Raw genomic sequence first — 21,454 nt, 5'->3', positions numbered from 1 at the left:
AATACTAGCTAACCACATTACTCATGAGTCATGAATATTCTAACAAATATATGCGTTTTGAAAAGGTTTTTTGGGAGAGTTTTGAAAAAGACAGGATACATATAAGCGGGTAAATAAAGAATTTTTTTTTTTGGTAGAGGTAAATAAAGAATTTGGATTGTGTACAATTTTTACAGATCTACTGTAAACTAATGTTTTAAATAAATCATGACAAAGCAATATTACCTTTGTCTCGGGCTAACAGTTGAATTGCGTGTTTTTTGTGTTCTTAATACATATGTTAAATTTTGTATTAATTTGATATTATTTATTATATGATCTATAAACTTATATTTTATGTATAATTTTTAGCTATAAAAACTTGTAATTTTAACAATTTATTAATGACATAACTATTGATCTTTAATTTTCTAGAAATTTTACAAGCATAAAAGATATAAGAAGAAAATGTAATCCAATGGTGGATATGTCAAAATTCATCTCAAATAAAAAGATATTGAATAAGATTGTAGCCTAAAACAGTGCAAAATTGACTAAAGCTTTTTGACTGTTTTGAGTGTGGTAAATTAGCTAGCTTCATGTTCCCCCCCAAAAAAAATTTAGATAGCTTCATTCAAATGCTCCCGGCATTCTTACTGCAAAGTAAATGAAAATCCAAAATAGCCTAATCATCCAGTTTCATGGTAAAGATAGTCACTCAAAAACCTTTACAGGTCCAGTTGCTGAGGTAAATACAAGTATAATAAGATTGCATCTGTTAATGGTGGATCTCTTTAAAAATAATTGTCCCTCCACAATGTCAAAGTTGGGACCAGATAGATTACACAATCTTGAGCTGCTGATGTTTGGCAATTAAGAATTCTGAAAGATGACAAGCATATAATCACCAATTCCATGATCCTCATTGGGTGGCCAGAAAGTGCAACTTTTGCTTCGAGTAATTAATATTTCTCCATAAACATAAATATTAGCAACCCTACAACCTTGTTTGGATGGACAACCAAAATTTTCAACTACTTGGCTTTGAGAGTATACTCATTTACGCTTTTCATATATACCTTGATGACACCATCTTTGTCATTGTCATCAACCATGTTGATTTTGGAGAATTGATATACAATAAATATCCCAAAATCAATTGTCACAATGACCTACCATCAGTACCTCTGCAAAATCCTAAAGCTTCTTATTTTCTAATATCTTCAAGCTTCCAAAGGACCTGCTTAATATTGGGCCTGAGAGAAGGTGAAGGAGAACAACAAGCCATAGCAAGCTGAAAGAATTTGAGAATGCATTCTTCAGTAACCCAGCTTTGATCATCATTGCTGTCTCTTAGAAGTATGTTGGGATGGAATAAGTCTCCAATCCTATGCCCCAGAACTGCATTTCTCATAAAGTTAGGAAGGTAAAAATCCTCATCAGAGGTTGGGTTCTCATTGACTGCCTCCTTCCCTGAAAGCAGTTCAAGTAAGATTACCCCAAGGCTGTATATATCAGTTTCTTCACTTGCATCCTTCATTTTGATCAGCTCTGGGGCTTTGTAGCCCTCAGCTGCTGAAGCTTCAAGCATTTCTTGGCTAGCAGTAGCATTCAACAGAAGATATAGTCCAGAATCCGAGACGTATGGTTGGTACTTTCGATCCAAAAGTATGTTTTTTGACTTGAGATTTCCATGGATTATAGGCTTCAGAAATCCTGTATGGAGATGTTCCAATCCCTTGGCTATACCAATGGAGATGCTGTAAATGATGGCCCATTTGTGAGATTCATCGCTTCCATCTGCCAATTTTAAACAAGATTTTCTTTTCAAAATGATTGAATTTTAGTTGACATAGATGGTACAAAGAGAAATTAACTCAAAAACAGCTTCAGAGATTGTATATGCAGGCTAAATATGTCCAACAAAGAAGCAAATGTCTAAAAAAAATGAAATGATAACAAGGTGAACTAACCATATCTTCATATCATTTCCAAAGGAGAAATGGAAGAGAAACTGACAATGGTAGGTGAGGAAAAGATTCCAATCTAGTTGCTTGTAAAACGTGCATAATTTATGCATAAAAAACAAGTTCCGTTTCAATTCATGCAAGCAGGTCTTAATCCATCCCCCTCTAAAAAAAAATAAATAAATAAAACATTAAAAAGTAAAAACCATGTTACTATCCCTTTCTCTTTCACTATTTTTATATCAATATTGGGAGCAATAATTGAAGAGAAATGGTCAAAAAGTTTAGTAAAAGAGAATTCTTTTTGAAACATATGATCAACTTAAATTATCCCCTCCTAATTGTGCAGCTGATAGATCCTCAACTTGCTTTTTATTGTTGGATTCTTAATTGAACAAGATCCCAAGAAAAGCAAATCCTTATCTCAAAAAAGAAAAGAAAACCCAAGATATTATGACAAAGAAGGTTGAAAAAAAAAGAACACAGACTTTTTGTTTTTTTTGAGAAACAGAAGAACACAAAGACTGAAAATTAAAGAAATATGAAAAATTAGAAAGCTGTACATATATCAAGCATTCTACTTCCTTTTCCTTTCCCTAATTAAATCAGGAATTGCTCCAAAAAAAAGGAAAAAGAAAAAAAGAAATCATTCAAAAATCTATTCAAGATCAAGCAACTACTACCAATATTAGGAAAGCAATTAATTCAACTTATCAAAAACCAAAAACAAAATTAGTCAGTCTCTTTCCTGAGAAAACAGAGAAACTGAATAGGAGGATAAAGATTTTGATTTTGATTTTGATTTTTTTAGTTTTTAATATGCTGTTTTACTCGTAGAAAAACTGGAAGCTTTTTTCAACTAAACACACTTGTTGGACTGGTTTCTATTTTCATTTCCAGCTATACAAAAGAAAAGAAAAGAAACAGAATATTAGAAATGTAGCTTACCTCTAATGAATTCTGCCAGATTGCCCAGCCTATAAAATGGATGAACAAGAAGCTTTTCACCTCTTGGCCCTGCATAGAATCCAAGAAGAGAAACCAAGTTGGGATGCCTTAAACACCCCAGAAGCTGAATCACATCATCAAATTCTTCACCTCTTATAGTGCACACTGGCCTTAAAAACCTCAGCAGCCTCAACTTGTTGCTTCGCTGCAACAAGGCCTTGTACAGTGTGCCATAGTTGGATTTTCCTATAACTTCTCCAGGAGCATCCAATATGTCACTGATTTTGAGGTCTTCACCATCTTGGAAAGTCACCAGGTCCTCTATCAGTTCCTCATCTCCACGACCCTTTTCCATGATTTCTATATCTTCACCACCATTTCTCAACACTCTTTTGCGGTAGAAGAAGAAGTAAAGTATGAGAATTATCAACAAGATTGTTGAAGTTAGTCCAACTACTAGTTTCAGCATGTGGGTGTTTTTCATTCTACCAAAAGTTTGATTATTTTCTTAGAGCTTAGTGGGAGAACTATGAATGACAGTATAGATTAATACATTCTTGGATTGTGTGAATGAGTAAAAAACAAGGAATTAAGATCTGAGTGGAAGGTGTTGGATAGGAAAGTGATTGATAGCATGGAAATCTGGTTCATTATTAATGACAGTTGAAAGTATAGGACATGAGGAAGATCAAAGAATTGAACTATGTTTGGGTGTGAAACCCAAGATTTTTGTGAAACTATGTTAGAGGGGAAAAAGGAAAAAAATAAAGTACTAGTTGTCAATTGAAAGTAAGTATTGGCAATTGGGATCCAAGGACCATGAGAGGCTTTTTACATTTGTATTTTGTAGTGAGAAGGTGAAAACAAAAAAAAGAGAGCAAATGTACGCTGGCTGAATCAAGTAAGACAGATCTATAGCCATGTGATGTTTCTCTCTAATTTTTGACGGTAGAGTTTCGAAAACTATTAAATATTAAATGTGTACCTTTCATTTTTGACATGAACTGTGGGTCCATTATAAATTTAATTAACAAGATTAATATTTATATGAAAAAAAAATACGCATTTATAATATTCTAAGATAACACAATAATTATCTACAGAGTTTGTGTTACTTTTTTTTCGTTTTCCTTTTTTGTTTTTCATTTGTTTTTGGGGGTAGTAATTTATTAAGATTCTACGATTGGATTTGTTTAACTTTTACTTCGGAGAGGTGAGTACCACCTTGGTTTACCAAAAAAAGGAGTAGCGCCTTAATTACAGGAACTTTTTTATTGAGAGTCTAATTACAGGAACTTGGTCCAACACTTAACTTACCATACAGAGCCTTAAACATGGCGGCGTTAGGTAGAGTTCAGGGGGTTCAAATGAACCCCCTGAGCTGGAATGTATTTTTATAATATATAATATTTTTTATATTTTATTTTTGATTTGTCTTCCTAAAATGAAAATTTGAACACCCTGAATTTTTTTTTAGTTCAGTTGAAATAAGGTTAAATATGATCTTTTTAGCAATATCTTGATCTTTTTAAACACACAAAAAAAAAGCCCAATGACAAAAGTAAAAATTTGTTCATCTTAATCCTCAAAAAAAGCCTATTTAGATCTTAAGTACACATTTGTTTAATTTACAATGTAAATCATACATTGATAGTACAATGTAAACATATAATTGTCCTAAACTAATAGATAATTTTTTTTTTTTAATAGATAAATTCAACTTATAGTGTTCGTTCTTAATGGTAGTTCTTTATCATCAAACTAAGATACCAATCGGTTTTTGGTATAACTGGGAATTGAACCCCAGATCTCTTATTCAACCATCAGAGACTTTACCAGTTGAGTTAACTAAAAAATCCACATAAAATAAAAGTATTCTAAGTAGTGATAATTAGAGTTCACTTAATGAAAATAATTAATATGTTCATTGTATTAAGAAAAAATTATTTCAAATGAACTTATACTTTATCTTTTATTCTTTTGCTAGTACATAACAAATTTGTAATAAAAAATCTTCATAAAATACAAGATTCATCTCTTACCTAAATTACATCTTTTTATTGTCCTCCCAAGAAAAAAATCCTAAAGCCGCCACTGGCCTCAAATTACATTACAACCCCGCGTTTGTCAATGACTCGAGGACATGTTTGCTATGCCGTACTCTATTAATAGACAAGACTTGCTGCTAACGCTGATATGTGACAAGTGTTTGACAACTTAAAAGGTTACCACTTAGCCAAGCTGATTCCATCAAATATATATACAATTTTAAAAGTTTTATTTTTTATTAATCTCATAATATTTTGATATATAAGTTTTTGAGACTTCACACTTTTACTGATTTCAGTATTATAATATATAGCGTCCATTTGGTTTGCATTTTGGATTCAAGCATTTGCGTTTGGCTTTTTTTTTTTTTTTTTTTTGACTAGTGCCTCTTGCACTGTTCATGTAACATGAACAGTACATTAAGGCAAATGAATAGTATTTTATGAGTGTGAACAATAACCGAAATTTATTTTTTTTATTGTTTTTAATTTTTAGTTTTCAACAAAATAAGCGATATTCAAACGCAAAAATATTGTTTGGTTGAGTTTAAATTATATTCTCTATGTAAAGTTTTTTTTCCTCAATTTGAATTTTACATATCATTTTCTTTGATAGTATAGATGGTTCTGGTTTCTCAATAAAGAAGAAGAATAGATGGTTCTGTATCTAAATACAGTCATTAATAAATAGTATTTATTAATAATAAGGTAATTATATAATTAATAGTTCCATATAAAAACATATTATAATAAATACTTATTAATAACCATCATAATTATCAAATTTCATATACAAATACACTCAAAATAAATGTCTATTAATAATTATCAAATTTCATATTTATATGCAAAATGAGAGAGAGAGAGGATCAATTTTTTTTAAAAAGGTAAAATCATATTTTATTGAATTTTTTTGTGCATTGCTTATGTTATTAACTAGTAGATCATGTAATGAAATGGTTATTCATGTGAAATAGCTAATATGTTATTAGGATCAAGATCGTACACATGATCAGTGAGAGGGTTAAAAAATATATTAAAAAATACTTGTAAGTAATTCTTAGTATATGTTAAAGAAACATTACAAAAGTATTTTTTGACACAAATTACTAATAAAAGGCAAAGTACCAAATTACATATACATTAACAAAATTCAAAGTTACAACTTACAAATACCAAGTTCTAATAGCACAAATATGCATAATGTCTCACATGAACAAAACAAAACAAAACAAATAGCAATGCATAATGTTTCACATAAACAACATAAATCAAATAATAATGTTTCAAACATCACCACAAATACACTCAATCATTAAGACCACAATTTTGGTTATCTTGATTGGGTTCCTCAAAGTAGGATTGATCGTTATAAACAACATTCTTATCATTGTTAGCAACCACATGGCCTGTATCATTTATTGGATAATCATCAAAATCTCTTAATGTTGCATTTGAAGGTTCATTCACTTCATTTTCATTGGCATCACCAAACTCAAATTCATCACTAATAGCATGATCTTCTTTATCATTCTCACACTTGCCCTCTACTCTATAGTATTTTCTCTTATTTTCTGTTTTCTGTGATTTTGTTGATTAGATTAGAGTAAGGTGAGACTTAGGGTTTTTTTTTTTTTTTTTTTATCAATTTGGACTGTGGCCGCTGGGCTAATTTGTTGTTGTTATTATTATTATTATTATTATTATTATTATTAGTTTGGGGCCTTTAGGCTCCATTTGAAGGCCCGAAATAAGCACAAAAATTGAATTAAAAAAAAAAAAAAAAAAAGATCTTTGGTATTGTTATAGGATCACAATCCTATAAGATTCTACGATCCAGATTGGGATCCCACACAAATCCCTCTTCAGTACAAATCATAGAGAGATCCATGAAGTTTTATGGATGCAGGATCTTAAGATCCCAAGACTTGGATTGGGATCTCAATAACTTACAACTTTATTGTTAAGAAAAGTTATTCCTTATTAGGTGTACTAGCTTTTAAATTAATATATTTATAAAAATACAAAATTTTCTATATGCACATAAAATTTATAAAAATAAAAAAAATCATAAAAAAAAAAAATTATCTCTCTTTCCATATGCCTGTTAAAAAAATCATTTGCACATAACAATTGAAATTATTATAATTTGACAACAAAATGTATGTGTGTGGGGATTTTCCCGCGCATGTTGATTGTCCGCTTTAGGGAGCCAAGCCTGCACGGTTTTGCTCTCAGTACCAAGTACGAGGTTTGGGATTTTTAGGGTGCTTTGACCCTGTGACACCCTAGTCCCACATCGGCAAGAAAAGCGTCCCACGCATGCCTTATAAGCCCTTGGAGTAAGGCATGGTGTACCACTACAACACTCTGAGTTAATTCATGTGCTAATTTATTATTATTTAATATTTGATTAATAAATCCATATTTTGTATATGATTTTGAAATATAAAAGAATTAAAATTTATATATTTATAATTGAGAAAGTTATTAATCTTGGATCATCTTAATATTTTCTAAATATGAAGGATAGAAGGAGATCTCCATGGATTTTTGTGAATATATACATATATATATATATATATATATATATATATAAATATATATTTATATATATTCAATAGACTATAGGATTATAGCACCCTTTAAGATGATATTTACGTACCCAAACTCAATTAAGTTTTGTATAAGGTTCCATTCATATCACCTCTAAGATACAACTATGACTAGACTCCCACGAATTTCTTTTTAATGGTGTGTCACAATTACAAAATATTTACATGCTGTTTCTATCATTATACTTAAAAAGGCCACTTTTTTATTTTTTATTTTATAATTATTTTTTCAATACAAGCCCTCTAAAACATTGTATTGGCTATTACAAGTTGTTGGAAACCCAAATGGCTCATTTACTCCATTTCTCTGCAAAATCATGGAGGAAAAAAAAAAAAAAAAAAACATTTTCTGCAACTATCTTGCTCAAGCAAGCCTCGAGCTCGAGCTGATGTCAAGCTAGCCTCAAGCAAGTGTTTGCCTTACCTCTCTCATACTTGCTCGCCCTTGCTTGCATTTCGCTCAACCTCTGCTCAATTCTCATTTCAACAAGCTTGGTTGTTAGGAATCCGGTGGTTCCTAATGGGGATGGATAGGAATTATAGGGAGATTAATGGAAATTGTAGGGAAATTGACTTGATTTGAGGTAGTCACCCTCCACAAAGAGAGAGAGAGAGAGAGAGATGCACTAATGCACTAAGAAATTGATTTATTCTTCCATTGATATCTAATGTTGAATTACAATAATGTATTTATAGGAGACTAGCTCTAATCTCATTGGTCCACATGGCCTCATCCTATTAGTTTTATTATTTCTTGTATGTATTAATAATTTTAACATGTGCTAAATGTGATTAATATGTTTGGAATTGTAACTAAATAACTAACTAAATCTCAATACAACAATTATTACCCATATGCTTATAGCATTCTTAACATTTCCCTCCCCTTGAAAACACCTTGCCCACAAGGTGTTGTTGTGAAAGAGCATCTTCATCCCATCTTCCAATGGACCAATACCTTACGCTCTGTTTGTTTCGGCAATAATGTTTTCTAGAAAATGAGTCATTTTCCAAAAAATGTTTTCTATAAAATTATCTCATTTTCCTATGTTTGGTAGTAACTTTAAATGAGTTGAGAAACATTCTTTTAGCTTCCCTTATTTAGCTTACTGTGAGAAAGAGTTGTTTTCCAAAAAAAAATATAGTGGAAAACAATCTCTAAAAATAAGCTACACTTTTTATGTTAACCAAAGATAGTTTTCTTTTGATTCATTTTTTTCTAATACTACCAAACACTGGAAAATACGAAAAACTATCTTTACACAATATTTTCCATTGAAACAAACAGAGCGTTAGTGACATTTTGATCACCATATTCATGCATTTCTCTTTGACAAGCGGTCCTGTGCACGTGAAGGTTTTTTCTTCGTAGATCTTCAAATTTTTCTTGAATTCTTGAGCCTTCAATGGTTCTTCAATCTTCAAGGTCTCATTGGTTCTTTGAACCTTGGAATGTTCTTATATCCTCAAGACCTCATTTGATTCTAGAACCATTAAAATTGTTGGTGCTTGCATCTTGGATTCTTGGATCACCAACACTTGGATAGCCAATTCTTGAATCATAGACGCTTGAATGGAAGCCTCCATTGGTGCGTCAAGAATTGGTTCTTGGAAGATCATCATCACCTTCTTTGTTGGTTCTTTGGACTGAACTTCAAGGGCAACGCATACATGTATATTATCATCCACTTTGACACAAAAATCAAAATCTCAGCTTGCAACAATAGTAGTAGATTCTTGGAACTTGATTTGTTTTTCCAGTTTCATTGAATCAAGAGATTGTAACTCCTCTTTCATCATGTGCTTGAGACCCTCTTGCAATTTTGAGAGTTCTTCATTCATGGCTTTGTTAGATTCAGCCAAGGCCTTGGCCTTCTCTAAAACAGCATTGTGAGATTCATACAAAGTATTGATATCCTTTGAAACTTTGTTCACCATTTGCCATAATTCTTTCCAAAGTTCTCTTCAGTCACATTCGTCCGTATCAAGATCGACGGCTCTAATACCAAATGTTAGGAATCTGGTGGTTCCTAATGGGGATGGATAAGAATTATATGGAAATTGATGAGAATTGTAGGGAAATTGACTTAATTCAAGATAGTCACCCTCCATAGAGAAAGAGAGAGATTAAGAGAGAGAGAGAGAGATGCACTAATGTACTAAGAAATTGGTTTATTCTTCCATTGATATTTAATGTTGAATTATAATTATGTATTTATAGGTGACTAACTCTAATCTCATTGACTCACATGGTCTCATCATATTGGTTTTATTATTCCCCATGTGCATTAATAATTCCAACATGTGCTAAATGTGATTAACATGCTTGGAATCGTAACTAACTAACTAAATCTCAATACAACAATTAGTATCCATATGCTTATAGCATTCCTAACATTAGTTAAATGTCGATCTATCCTCCCAATTTGTTGATCAACACTTATAAGTGTTGATACATACTCTCTCAGTATGCTGATTACTATTGCTTGCATTGTGGTCTTACTCAAGTAGGTTAAGGCTTGCATTGCGTGGTTGTGTTATGTGCTAAGTCCCACGTTGTGCATATACTAAATTGATCCTGTCTTTATAAACAACTATAAGGAATCTTCTTGTTACTAGACTAGTCTTGTTAAGATGTATTGCGAATTTGGCTAGACCTTTTTCTTAGATCGTTACATACTAAAATGTTTTACACCCATACTTAGGATTAGGAATAAAACATTTTCATCACTCACAAAACCAACCAGCCCCCTCGAAGCTGCCAGCCCCTTCCTCAAAAATATTTTCAATAGAAAATATTTTACGCCAGAATACAGAGCTGAGCCTTGCTATTTATAGACACTAAATATTGGCCCCTCTAGGAGAGCTAGGGTGCTGACTCTTATAACTACCAAATAATTGATGATCCGTATGATATAAAGATTTTCAAACTCGAAAGTATTGGAAATTTAGAAATAGAAGATGGTGACAATAATAGCAATGAACCATAAAACAGGTATAAACTTGATTGGCTAGAGACCCACATGGGGCTGCTTTTTAAGGTGTAGAGGGTGACTTGTCGCTATCAGCTATCAGAAGCTTTCATTACCACTTTAAACATCCCTTCACAAACAATTTATCTAATGCACCTGCCTTGCCTTGCCTCGTCTCTCAGGTATGAGATACCATACCTCTTCCCTATCCCTCCCGGCACCTCTTGTCTTTTTATTAACATTAAATCCAAGGTTGAAAAACAAAAGAAAAAGAAAAAAGAAACCTCCAAGGTTGGTGAGGCACCAAATATTTTGCCAAGTTTCTACAAAGAAGATGATGATATGATGATCTAGTTTAATAATTTCAACATTAATCAAACTAGTTGCAACAAACTTCGTTTTCTATTTATGCTCATTGTATCTCATTCTCATATGACATATGCCATTGGACATTCTGTTAAAACAAAAAATAAAAAGGTGTATTTGCTTTCCTATTTCATTCAAAAGACTTCATCCAACTTATGTAAATCAAGACATTTTCATTTTTTAATATAGACGATTAATTTTGAATTTTCAATACATAATTAGCACTTCCTTATACATAAAATGTTTAAGAGTCTAGGGAGAAAAAAGTTCGAATTACAAAGTTAACAACATATTATAACTATTTAAAAAAAAAATACACAAGATATTATTAATCTTCAAATAATTCGTTCACAATTATATGCATGAAATGGTAAGATTTATGATTTGCCAAAACATAAATCCCATAAAGAAAGATAGTAAAGCTGTAAGATTTTGTTTACCATGAATAATTACGAATTATTATGAGAATGGATATCAATCTTTACATTTTATTAAATAATCTCAAATTTTATCTTATAATAACATTTTATTTTATTTACATTATGGATATTTATAAATAAATTAGTACACGTATAAACCCACTTACATGTGAGAGGCAGAATTCATGCAGCTGGGGGCATGAAATTATCTCTTTTTAAATACTAAATAGTTATTTATTTATTTGTGTAGAAATGATTAGATTCCAATTTTACAATTGAAGACACAAAAATGACCCTTTGACATTTGATAAGACATCCCAACAGTAATCGATTGAGTCAATTTGTCGTAACCAATTTTTTATACAATTTTTGGTAAACAATTGTTTTTTTTAGAAAAATAAAATAAAAATATGTAGAGTCAACAAATTGTAAGTTAACGGCGCAGATGGATGCGCTAGGAAGTGATTGAGAATTGAGGGAGCCCACAACCACAATGAAGCAAATTAAATAAGAATGGGTTGGGGGAAGTGGGACCCTTGCCACAACGTGCGGCATGATGATCTGTGACAGTGAGACAAAGATGGGCCCCGCCTGGTTTTATTTTCTTATTGGGGTCAGCCTCAGCCATGTTCGTTCGAAGTAGGAACCTATAACACACGGTCTTCCTCTTATCATCACTTCCTGTACTACTGTCGTCCCATGCCATTTGTGTAGGGCTGTTTATACTTCCCATTTTACCTTGTGCACATGTTTTGGGCACTGACTTTTGTGGTCCGGGTTTGCTTTTTAATTTTTAATTTTTGTTAAAGTGTAAAACACAGCCATGACAAAAAAAAAAAAAAAAAAAAAAAAAAAAAGTTGAATAAAGATAATTTTTAGAATTTGATATTTCATTTGTATTAACAGCTCAATTATCTATATTTTTTTTTGTTAAATCTCATGTAATAGAAATGACATGGTATTATTTTATTGAACAAATTTATTACATGTGTCAAGTATATGTATTACTAGAAAGAAGAGAACTATCGATATAAACAAAATATTAGTGGGTAAATTTAAATTCTATAATTGCAGGATGTAAAATTTAAAAATGTCTAAATTTTATGGGTGTAATATGTACTTTAGCTTTTATTTTTTCCAAAACAATAAGTTGAATAAAGATAATTTTTTTTTTAAAAAAAGGGGAGGGTTTAAAAGTTATAAATTTGTAATCAGCCGAGATTTTATATATATATATAAAAGTAATTACCTTTTGTTAATAATAAAGCATTGGATATTAATATATTATTATTATTGATCTATGAAAAATCTGATGACACTACAGTCTGAATCAAACAACCTATCCTATCCAGATTTGAGCTCCTATGTAATCTTTAGCAAGGCTGGCAAAAGTATTGAGTAACGCATTCCATGTTCTTTTTCACATGTATAAAACAGTGACATCTTATATGTTGTCGAGCTCGCTATCAAACATCTGGATTACTTGCTGACCAGGGACTTTCAACCTTTTGAAGTGGTCTATTCTCAGAAGTAAATGCACCCAACTTCGGCCCCAGGACGGGATAGTATGCCTCCGCTGTTTAATCAATTTTTTTGGCCTTTGGTGAGTGATTGTGTGACTAAATCAGTGCTGGATTTTCTCAATTTGGGTGTTGCTCCGCCTAATTTTAATGAGACAAATATTATTCTCATACCGAAAATTAAAAATCCGAGCCTTATGACTGACTTTAGACCTATTAGTCTTTGTAATGTGATGTATAAATTGGCCTCTAAAACTTTAGCCAATCGTATGAAATCTGTGTTATCTAGCATTGTTAGTGAGAATCAAAGTGCCTATACCAAGGGCCATTTTATCATGGATAATGTTTTGGTAGCTTTTGAAACTATGCATCATATTAGTCAGAAGTGTAATGGAAAGGTGAGCGACATGGCCTTAAAGCTTGACATGAGTAAAGCTTATGATAGGGTGGAATGGGTGTGTTTGGAGAATATTATGCTTCGGTTGGGTTTTCATAGGGAGCTGGTGGATACGGTCATGTCATGTGTATCATTTGTGGTTTATTCTGTATGTATTAACGGGAAACCTCGTGGTTGTATTATCCCTTCTAGGGGTCTTCGCCAAGGAGACCCTCTTTCTCCATACTTGTTTTTGCTTTGTGCAAAAGGGCTTTCAGCCTTGTTGCGGCGTGCCTCAGAAAGGGGTTTAATTAGAGGTATTTCAGTCAGTTATCATGCTCCGCGTATTACCCATTTATTCTTTGTTGATGATGGTCTAATTTTCTGTCGTGCTACTTTGGAGGAATGTTCAGAGCTAGAGCATATTTTTTCCTTATATGAAGGGGTCTCTGGCCAACAGTTGAACATGATTAAAATGACAATTTTCTTTAGTAAAAATACTTCTCAAGCTATACAAGAGGAAATCAAACGCCGTTTCAGTGCTCAGGTTATCAGCTAACATGAGAAATATTTGGGTCTCCCATCCCTTATAGGGCGAAACAAGCATAATACCTTTATCCAACTCAAGGAAAAATTGGGTAATAAGCTTTCGGGTTGGAAGGAAAAATTCTTATCTTCTGCAGGTAAAGAGAAATATCAGCCATTGGATTAGCGCCTCACCATTGGATATAGGGAACATAATGCCGCCTAGAGCAATTAATGACGCATTGCGGGCTCCGAAACGTCAGTGGCAATTATGGGGCGCGCAAAACAGCACTCCCATGTGTGCAAATCAAAGGGCAAAATAATATTAGCGCACGAAAAATCAAAACCCCACTTTTCTCCTCGGATGAAAGGGAAAAAACCGGAGTTTTGAAGGGTTATTGTAGGGTCAAGAGCCCAAATGGTATATTGGGCCTTGGGCCTTAGCCGAGAGCATAGTAATCCGAGAACAAATGAATGGGGTTGGATAGGTCAAGCTTAGAATCTAACAAGCAAGATACGAATGGGAGAGTGGTCCGATGAGGAATATCTCCTCGGATAGGCTAAGCATGGCTCAAATGTGTATCCTAAGGTTCAAGGTAACCTTCCAGGAAGTTCCAATGATAAGGGTGTGTATCTTAAGTGTACCAGAAGGCTGGGAGCTCAAAAATATCTAAGGAAAAGCTGCTGCCACAGCATTGAATGCTCTACAACTAACTTTCTAACTGCATTTATGTGGAGAAGACCTCTGAACAATTCTGTCTTGGCCTTCCTAACTCACAGAGGGCCAGAGAGGGTGTTCGATGGGATAAGCACTCAAGTAATAGGTTAGATGACCAACAAGTGTAGGACTAAGATAGTTCAAAGGAGATTATATAACGTGAGAAACCCTCCATGAAGAGGGGATCGGAAAAAAGGAGGGAAACACTGTGGCAATTAGGAATCAAACTTGTAATAGAACTTCAAGAACAATTTATAGGAACCAGTCTCCTCAAACGTTGTCGAGGATATTTTTCCTTAGTGTAAATTTGTTATCTTCCTTTCTTTGTCATCAAGATATGTTTACTTGCCGCTTAATTCATTAAAGCCCTGTTTTTCAATCCATTCTCTACAAATTTATTGTTTTGGGCTTTTTGGGCCTAGGTCCATATACTTTTTGGGCTAGGAGTTCAAACCAGGTCCTTACAATTGGCGCCGTCTGTGGGAAGATTACTTGGGTGATAGTGAGTGTAACGTTCAACCATGGTAGGTTTAGGTCCATACCAGACAGAATCCATAGGATCCTAATGTGAGGATCCTAATGTGAAAATCCTTTTGTCAACCTCGAGCAAAGAAGGGATCAAGAGGGGAGTGTGCATACCGTCCAATTCGGTAGGAGTCAGTCTCGGGATAAGAGCCATCTCTTTTGTCAGGAGGATACCAGAGCCCTGCAACTGGAGGTTGACCATCTAAAGAGAAAGCTGCGCAATGCACAGCAAAAGCGAACCCCCTCCGACTCCGACCTTTCCTCTGATGATGGAGAAGATGCCAGTTATAGACGAAGGTCAAGGACCCCACCTAGCGAGTTTTTCTCCTACGATGAGGAGCACCATCATAAACGTAGGTATAAGAGCCAGCCTCGCAAAGGCCGAAGAAATGACACTATGAGCAAGACGTTGAACCAAGTTTCCAGATCACCTTTCATGCGCAGGATTGAAGAGGCAAGACTTCCTCGGCGGTTTAACTAGCCAACGTTCACCATCTACAATGGTCGAATAAATCCTGTGGAGCATGTGAGCCATTTCAACCAAAGAATGGCTGTCCATTCTAAGGACGAAGCCTTGATGTGCAAGGTGTTCCCCTCCAGTCTAGGACCTGTGGCAATGAGATGGTTCGATGGTTTGAGGGCAGGTTCCATAGGTTCCTTCAAGGAGGTCACCCAGTCATTTGGCTCTCGTTTTATTACTTGTAGTAGGGTTCCTCAGCCCTTAGATTCCCTACTCTCTTTGTCCATGCGAGAAGGGGAGACCCTGAAAACGTACTCGGACAGATACTGGGAGATGTATAATGAGATAGATGGTGACTTTGATGACGTGGTCATAAATACCTTCAAGGTCGACCTCCTAACCAAGCATGGTTTGAGGAAGTCTTTAACGGGAAAGCCTGTCACCAGTATGCACCAACTCATAGGCTGGATTGACAAGTATAATAGGGTTAAAGAAGACTAGCAGCAGGGGAAAGGAAAGGATAAGGTTATCCCTCAAGAGAAGAGGGATTTCAGGTCAAACCAATACAACAACAACTGGCCTCGGAGAGACTTTGCTAAGCAGTCAGGGCCTGCCAATGCTCAAGCGGCTAACGCGGTATTTCGAGAACCGGTGCATCAAGTTCTAGAGAAGATTAAGGATGAGTCATTCTTCAAATGACCAAATAAGATGGCAAGAAACCCCATGAGGCGTAATCAGAACCTCTATTGCCAATATCACTAGGACCAGGGACATACTACAGAAGATTGTAGAAATTTGTGGGACCATTTGGACCAGCTGGTCTGAGAAGGAAAGTTGAAGCACCTCTTGCATTATTCTAGTGGCTAAGGGGGCAAGATTGGTTCGGAACCCCGGAGAGATGCTTCTTCAAGACCCCCTTTGGTGAGTTTTGATGGGAAGGTTGTCATTCCGAGGGGCCAGATTAGACTACCTGTGCAGGCCGGTTCAAAAGTGGTAGAGGTAAACTTCATCGTGGTGGATGCTTATTCCCCTTACACGGCCATTATGGCCAGGCCTTAGCTTCATGCGCTGGGAGCTGACTCTTCTGCCTTGCACCAAAAGGTGAAATATCCGTCGGACGGTCAAATTGAAGAGATTGTTAGGAGTCAATCCACGGCTAGGTAGTGCCTGGTGGCCACAATCTCGCATCAGCCCGAAGCTGAATCCTCGGCCTTTGCTAAAAGGGGCTTATAGCAATTAAGAGCTCTAATGTTGCCTGTCAATGAATCAACCGAGAGGCGAAATGTGAAGATTTGGAAATGGTCGCTGTTGGCGATGATCCGGAAAAGTTCTTTCAGATCGGGGCTCAACTGCCTCCCCCAGTAAAGGAAGAGCTGATAGAGTTTCTTAGAAAAAATGTTGATGTGTTCGTGTGGAGCGCTTACGAAGCCCCGGGGGTGGACCCGAGCTTCATCTGTCATCATTTAAATGTTAATCCATCCATCACCCTAAGAAGCAACCACCTCGGCGCTCGTCCAAGGATCACTCTGATGCCATCAGGGATGAGGTGAAGAAGCTCAAACAGGCAAGGGCTATCAAAGAGGTTTTCTACCCTGAGTGGATCGCCAATACCGTGGTGGTAAAGAAGAAGAATGAGAAATGGCGAGTGTGTGTAGACTTCACAGATCTAAATAGGGCTTGCCCAAAAGATCCCTTCCCTATGCCTAGGATCGACCAGTTGGTGGATGCAACTGTAGGCCATCCTCGAATGAGTTTCTTAGATGCCTTTCAAGGGTACCACTAGATACCACTAGCTCTGGAAAGCCAGTGTAGGAGTGTTTACTATCGCTGTGGGAGATCTCAAGAACATTTTTGAAATTCTGAGGAAGCACAAATTGCGCCTTAACACTTCCAAATGCTCTTTTGGTGTAGGATTAGGCAAATTTCTAGGCTACATGGTTACCCATCATGGAATTGAAGTTAACCTCGATCAGATTAAGGAAATCAACAGTTTACAACTACCTCGGAATCCTAAGGAAGCCTAGAAACTGACCGGGATGACCGCTGCCTTGAACCGGTTTATTTCTCGATTAGCGGATAGGTGCAGACCCTTCTTCCTCTTGATGAATAAGTGGAAGAGATTTGAGTGGACTGAGGAGTGTGTTTTGGCCTTCCAGTAACTTAAAGAATATCTATCTCGACCACCTATCATGTCCAGTCCTGAGGTGGATGAGGTCATGTTTGCTTATATCACTTTGGCCTCCCATGCTGTAAGTTTGGTGTTGATACGAGTTGACGATGGCATACAACAACCAGTTTACTATGTGAGTAAGTCACTACATGAGACCGAGGTTCGTTATCTACCACTAGAGAAAGCCATTTTGGCAGTGATTCATGCTACACGAAAGCTTCCCCATTACTTCCAAGCACACACAGTTGTTGTCTTGACTCAGCTTCCGCTCAAGTCTATACTTTGAAGTACTGATTACACGGGGAGGATTGCTAAATGGGACACATTTCTAGGGACTTTTGACATCAAGTACATGCCTCGTTGCGGATCTGGTGGCCGAGTTCGCTGAACCTCCATTAAAGGAAGTGTCAGCAACACAGAGCATGGATGGAAAATCAGTTGGCATAATCTCCCTGTAAGAACCTTTATTCTGGAAGGTATATATTAATGGTACAACAAATCAAAGGGGCTCCAGAGTGGGGCTAGTTCTAGTTTCTCCTGAACAAATCATCATTGAAAAGTCACTAAGATTGGGCTTCTCGGCTACAAATAATGAGGCTGAATATGAAACTTTACTGGAAGGAATGTCCATGGTTCAAAGAATGGAGGGAAAGGCAGTAAAGTTGTTCTCGGATTCAAGACTGGTTATTGGCCAGATGAAGGGTGAGCTAGAAGCGAGAGATGAGAGAATACAAGGGTACTTAAGTCAAGTTAGGCATTTGCAATCAAGATTTGAATCATTCAGCCTACTACACATCCCTAGAAGTAGAAACACACATGTTGATTCCCTAGCCATGCTTGCAACCTCCTCGGCACAGAGCTTACCTCGGGTTATCCTTATAGAAGACTTGTGCAAACACACGGAGGTAAAGGGAAAATTGATCCATATTCACCAAGTCAGAGTAGGGCCTAGCTGGATGAACCCCATAATACTATTCTTGAGAGAGAACATCTTGTCGGAGGATAAATCGGAAGTTAACAAAGTACGGAGAAAGCCGCCTCATTTCTGGCTATCCGATGACCAAAAATTGTACAAGCGCTTTTTTTCTAGGCCAGATCTACTCTACATTCACCCCGAGACTTCAGAGCTACTCCTTGAGGAGTTACATAAAGGGATTTGTGGAAGCCATACAGGAGGAAGATCTTTGTCTCACAGAGCTATCACTTAGGGTTATTGGTGGCCAAATATGCAAAAAGAAGCGCAAGAATATGTGAAGAAGTGTGATCAATGCCAAAAATTTACACCAAATATAAATCAGCCAGGAGGAGTCCTTAACTCCCTATCCAGACCCTGGCCATTTGCTCAATGGGGCTTGGATATCATTGGCCCTTTTCCCCAAGGCAATAAGGAACAAGAGGTATTTGCTGGTCGGCACGAACTACTTTACTAAGTGGGTTAAAGCTGAGCCCATGGCGAATATCAGAGATGAGGACGCCAAGAAGTTTGTTTGGAAAAATATTGTCACCTAGTTCGGGGTCCCTCATACCCTCATCTCGGATAATGGCCTTCAGTTTGATAGCAAATCTTTCAAAAGATACTACTATGATTTGTGAATTACGAATAGATATTCTATACCAGTTTATCCCCAAGGGAATGAACAAGCTGAGGTTGTTAACAATGTCATAGTGAATGGACTCAAGAAGAGGTTGGATGATGCAAAGGGAAAATGGGTGGAAGAATTGTCATATGTCCTGTGGACGTACCGAACCACACCTCGCAGGTCAACGGGGGAGACTTCCTTTTCAATGACTTATGGAGTCGAGACTGTTATTCCTTTAGAAACTGGCTTCCCAACGCAAAGGACCAGCTCATTCAATCTGAGTAGTAACAATGAGTTGCTAGAAAAGAATTTTGACTTTATTGAAGAAAGAAGAGAAAGTGCAATGGTTCAGTTGGCATACTACCAACACAAACTCAAGCAAGGTTATGATGCCAATATAAAGCTGAGGCCATTAGTGCCAGGTGACTTGATATTGAGAAAATTTCTAGGTACTGCAAAGAACCTAGCGTGGGGAAAGCTAGGATCCAATTGGGAAAGACCATATTGCATCACCTCGATAGCTGGCATAAAAGCATATTTTTTAGAAGACTTAGATGAGCATGTAATACCGAACCCTTGGAATGTAAACAACCTAAAAATGTATTATTATTAATGAAAGTTTTCTTTGTCAATATGTTCATTTGTTGTACAAAGGCATTGTATTTCCCATTATTTGTTCTTTATATGTGTTAAATAGAACCTAAGTTATGTCAGGCTCCTTGGACCACATACTTTGGTAAAATTAATACTTAGTGACATCTATTCATTTTTTCCAAGTATTAAACAGAACCTTAGTCATGCCTGGCTCCTCAGACCACATGCTTTGGCCAAATTAATACTTGTTGGCATCTTTATAAGTGTTTAAACAGAACCTTAGTCATGCCTGAGTCCTCAGACCGGATGCTTTGGGGAAATTAACACTCTATGACATCTTTCTAAGTGTTTAAACAGAATCTTAGTCATGTCTGAGTCTTCAGACCAGATACTTTGGGGAAATTAACACTCTAGGACATCTTTCTAAGTGTTTAAACAGAACCTTAGTCATGCCTGAGTCCTCGGACCAGATGCTTTGGGGAAGTTAACACTCTATGACATTTTTTTAAGAGACTGGTCCCTTAGATCGCATACTGGGGAAGAATTAAGACTGCGATGTCTATTGGTCTTCTACTAAGTGTCAAAACAGATCCAGGTTTATGCCCAACTTCTCGGATTGGTGGCTTGGAATAAATTAAGGTCCTTAATTATTTATCCAAGTGTTGGGCAAAATGAAGAATATCTCCCCCCTTTTTATTTTTGACAAAGTATGTATCTATCTACATTAGATTCAACCTTCATTGTAGGAGGTTCAATTCTCAATACAAATACGTGGTAGACCTCTTTATTGCCGGTATTTGGCCAAATTACTTAGATTGATTGCAATGTGTTATTGTTAGTTTTTAGTGAAGACAGAGTAGCAGCGGTTTAATGCCATTTGCAATAGTAATAAGCTTCAAAACATATAAAGTAAAGGTGCAAGAGATAAGAAGAAAAGCATTTTCATTAAATAAGAAAAGTACATTATATTCAGTGACAAAGTGCCACTACCAAAAAAAAAAAAACTACAAAAAATCCTAAGTGCTAAGCCTTGGCCTTGGGAGCAGGAGAGTCTTCTTTTTGGCTCGGCTGAGAGGTAAGAGCGTCCTTGCCCTTAGAATCAGCTTCTTTAGTCTTGGCCTCTACTTCCTTTACCTTAGCTGCAGCTTCCTTATCCTTGGCAACGTTTTTGGCTTTTGAGGAGGGCTTTTTCTCCTTGCCTTTACCCTTGTCTTTGGCCCCCTTAGCCCCCTGTCCTTGATCACCAACTTGGCTGGATCTCTTCAAAGCCTTAGAGAGAGGGAGAGTAGCTTGGATAGTCAGGGGCTGCTCAAAGGTCTCTAGAGCAAGGGCAGAGATGGCACCTGGGACTTCACAGATATTTAGGTGATAATATATGCTCCCAGGTTGCCTCCAAACAAAGTCTGTTAGGACTCCTGCAACACTAAGGGCCCTATCCTAGGTCGCATTGCAGTAATCCCTACATACCTCGGAAAGCTCCTCAGTAAGCCTAACTTACGTTTCTTCCACGTCAAGCAGATAGGATGCTTGCTTCTCAGCCTCGGTTGCTTCCTTGGCCAGTTGAGCCACCTTCTTGGCCTTCTACAGCTCAACCTTAAGATTTATGACTAGCTGCCTTTGGGTGGCTAGGTCTATCTCAGTCAGGTGTAGTATTTGACACTGATCCTCGACC

The 21,454-nt window shown here is 36.2% G+C and overlaps 1 protein-coding gene across 1 annotated transcript; it reads right to left on the bottom strand.

Annotated features, from left to right (window-relative positions):
• Positions 1-647: 647 nt before the first annotated feature.
• Positions 648-3,810, bottom strand: LOC126700362 (putative kinase-like protein TMKL1). Its single transcript, XM_050398465.1, has 2 exons — positions 2,895-3,810; positions 648-1,779 (listed from the first exon to the last, which is right to left on the bottom strand). Exons 1-2 carry the CDS (start codon positions 3,376-3,378, stop codon positions 1,187-1,189), a joined length of 1,077 nt encoding a protein of 358 aa, XP_050254422.1. The 5' UTR covers positions 3,379-3,810; the 3' UTR covers positions 648-1,186.
• Positions 3,811-21,454: the final 17,644 nt, after the last annotated feature.

The sequence above is a fragment of the Quercus robur genome, chromosome 9, assembly GCF_932294415.1.
Source record: "Quercus robur chromosome 9, dhQueRobu3.1, whole genome shotgun sequence".
Taxonomy (NCBI): Eukaryota; Viridiplantae; Streptophyta; class Magnoliopsida; order Fagales; family Fagaceae; genus Quercus; species Quercus robur.
This window is presented reverse-complemented; position numbering and strand designations above follow the sequence as displayed.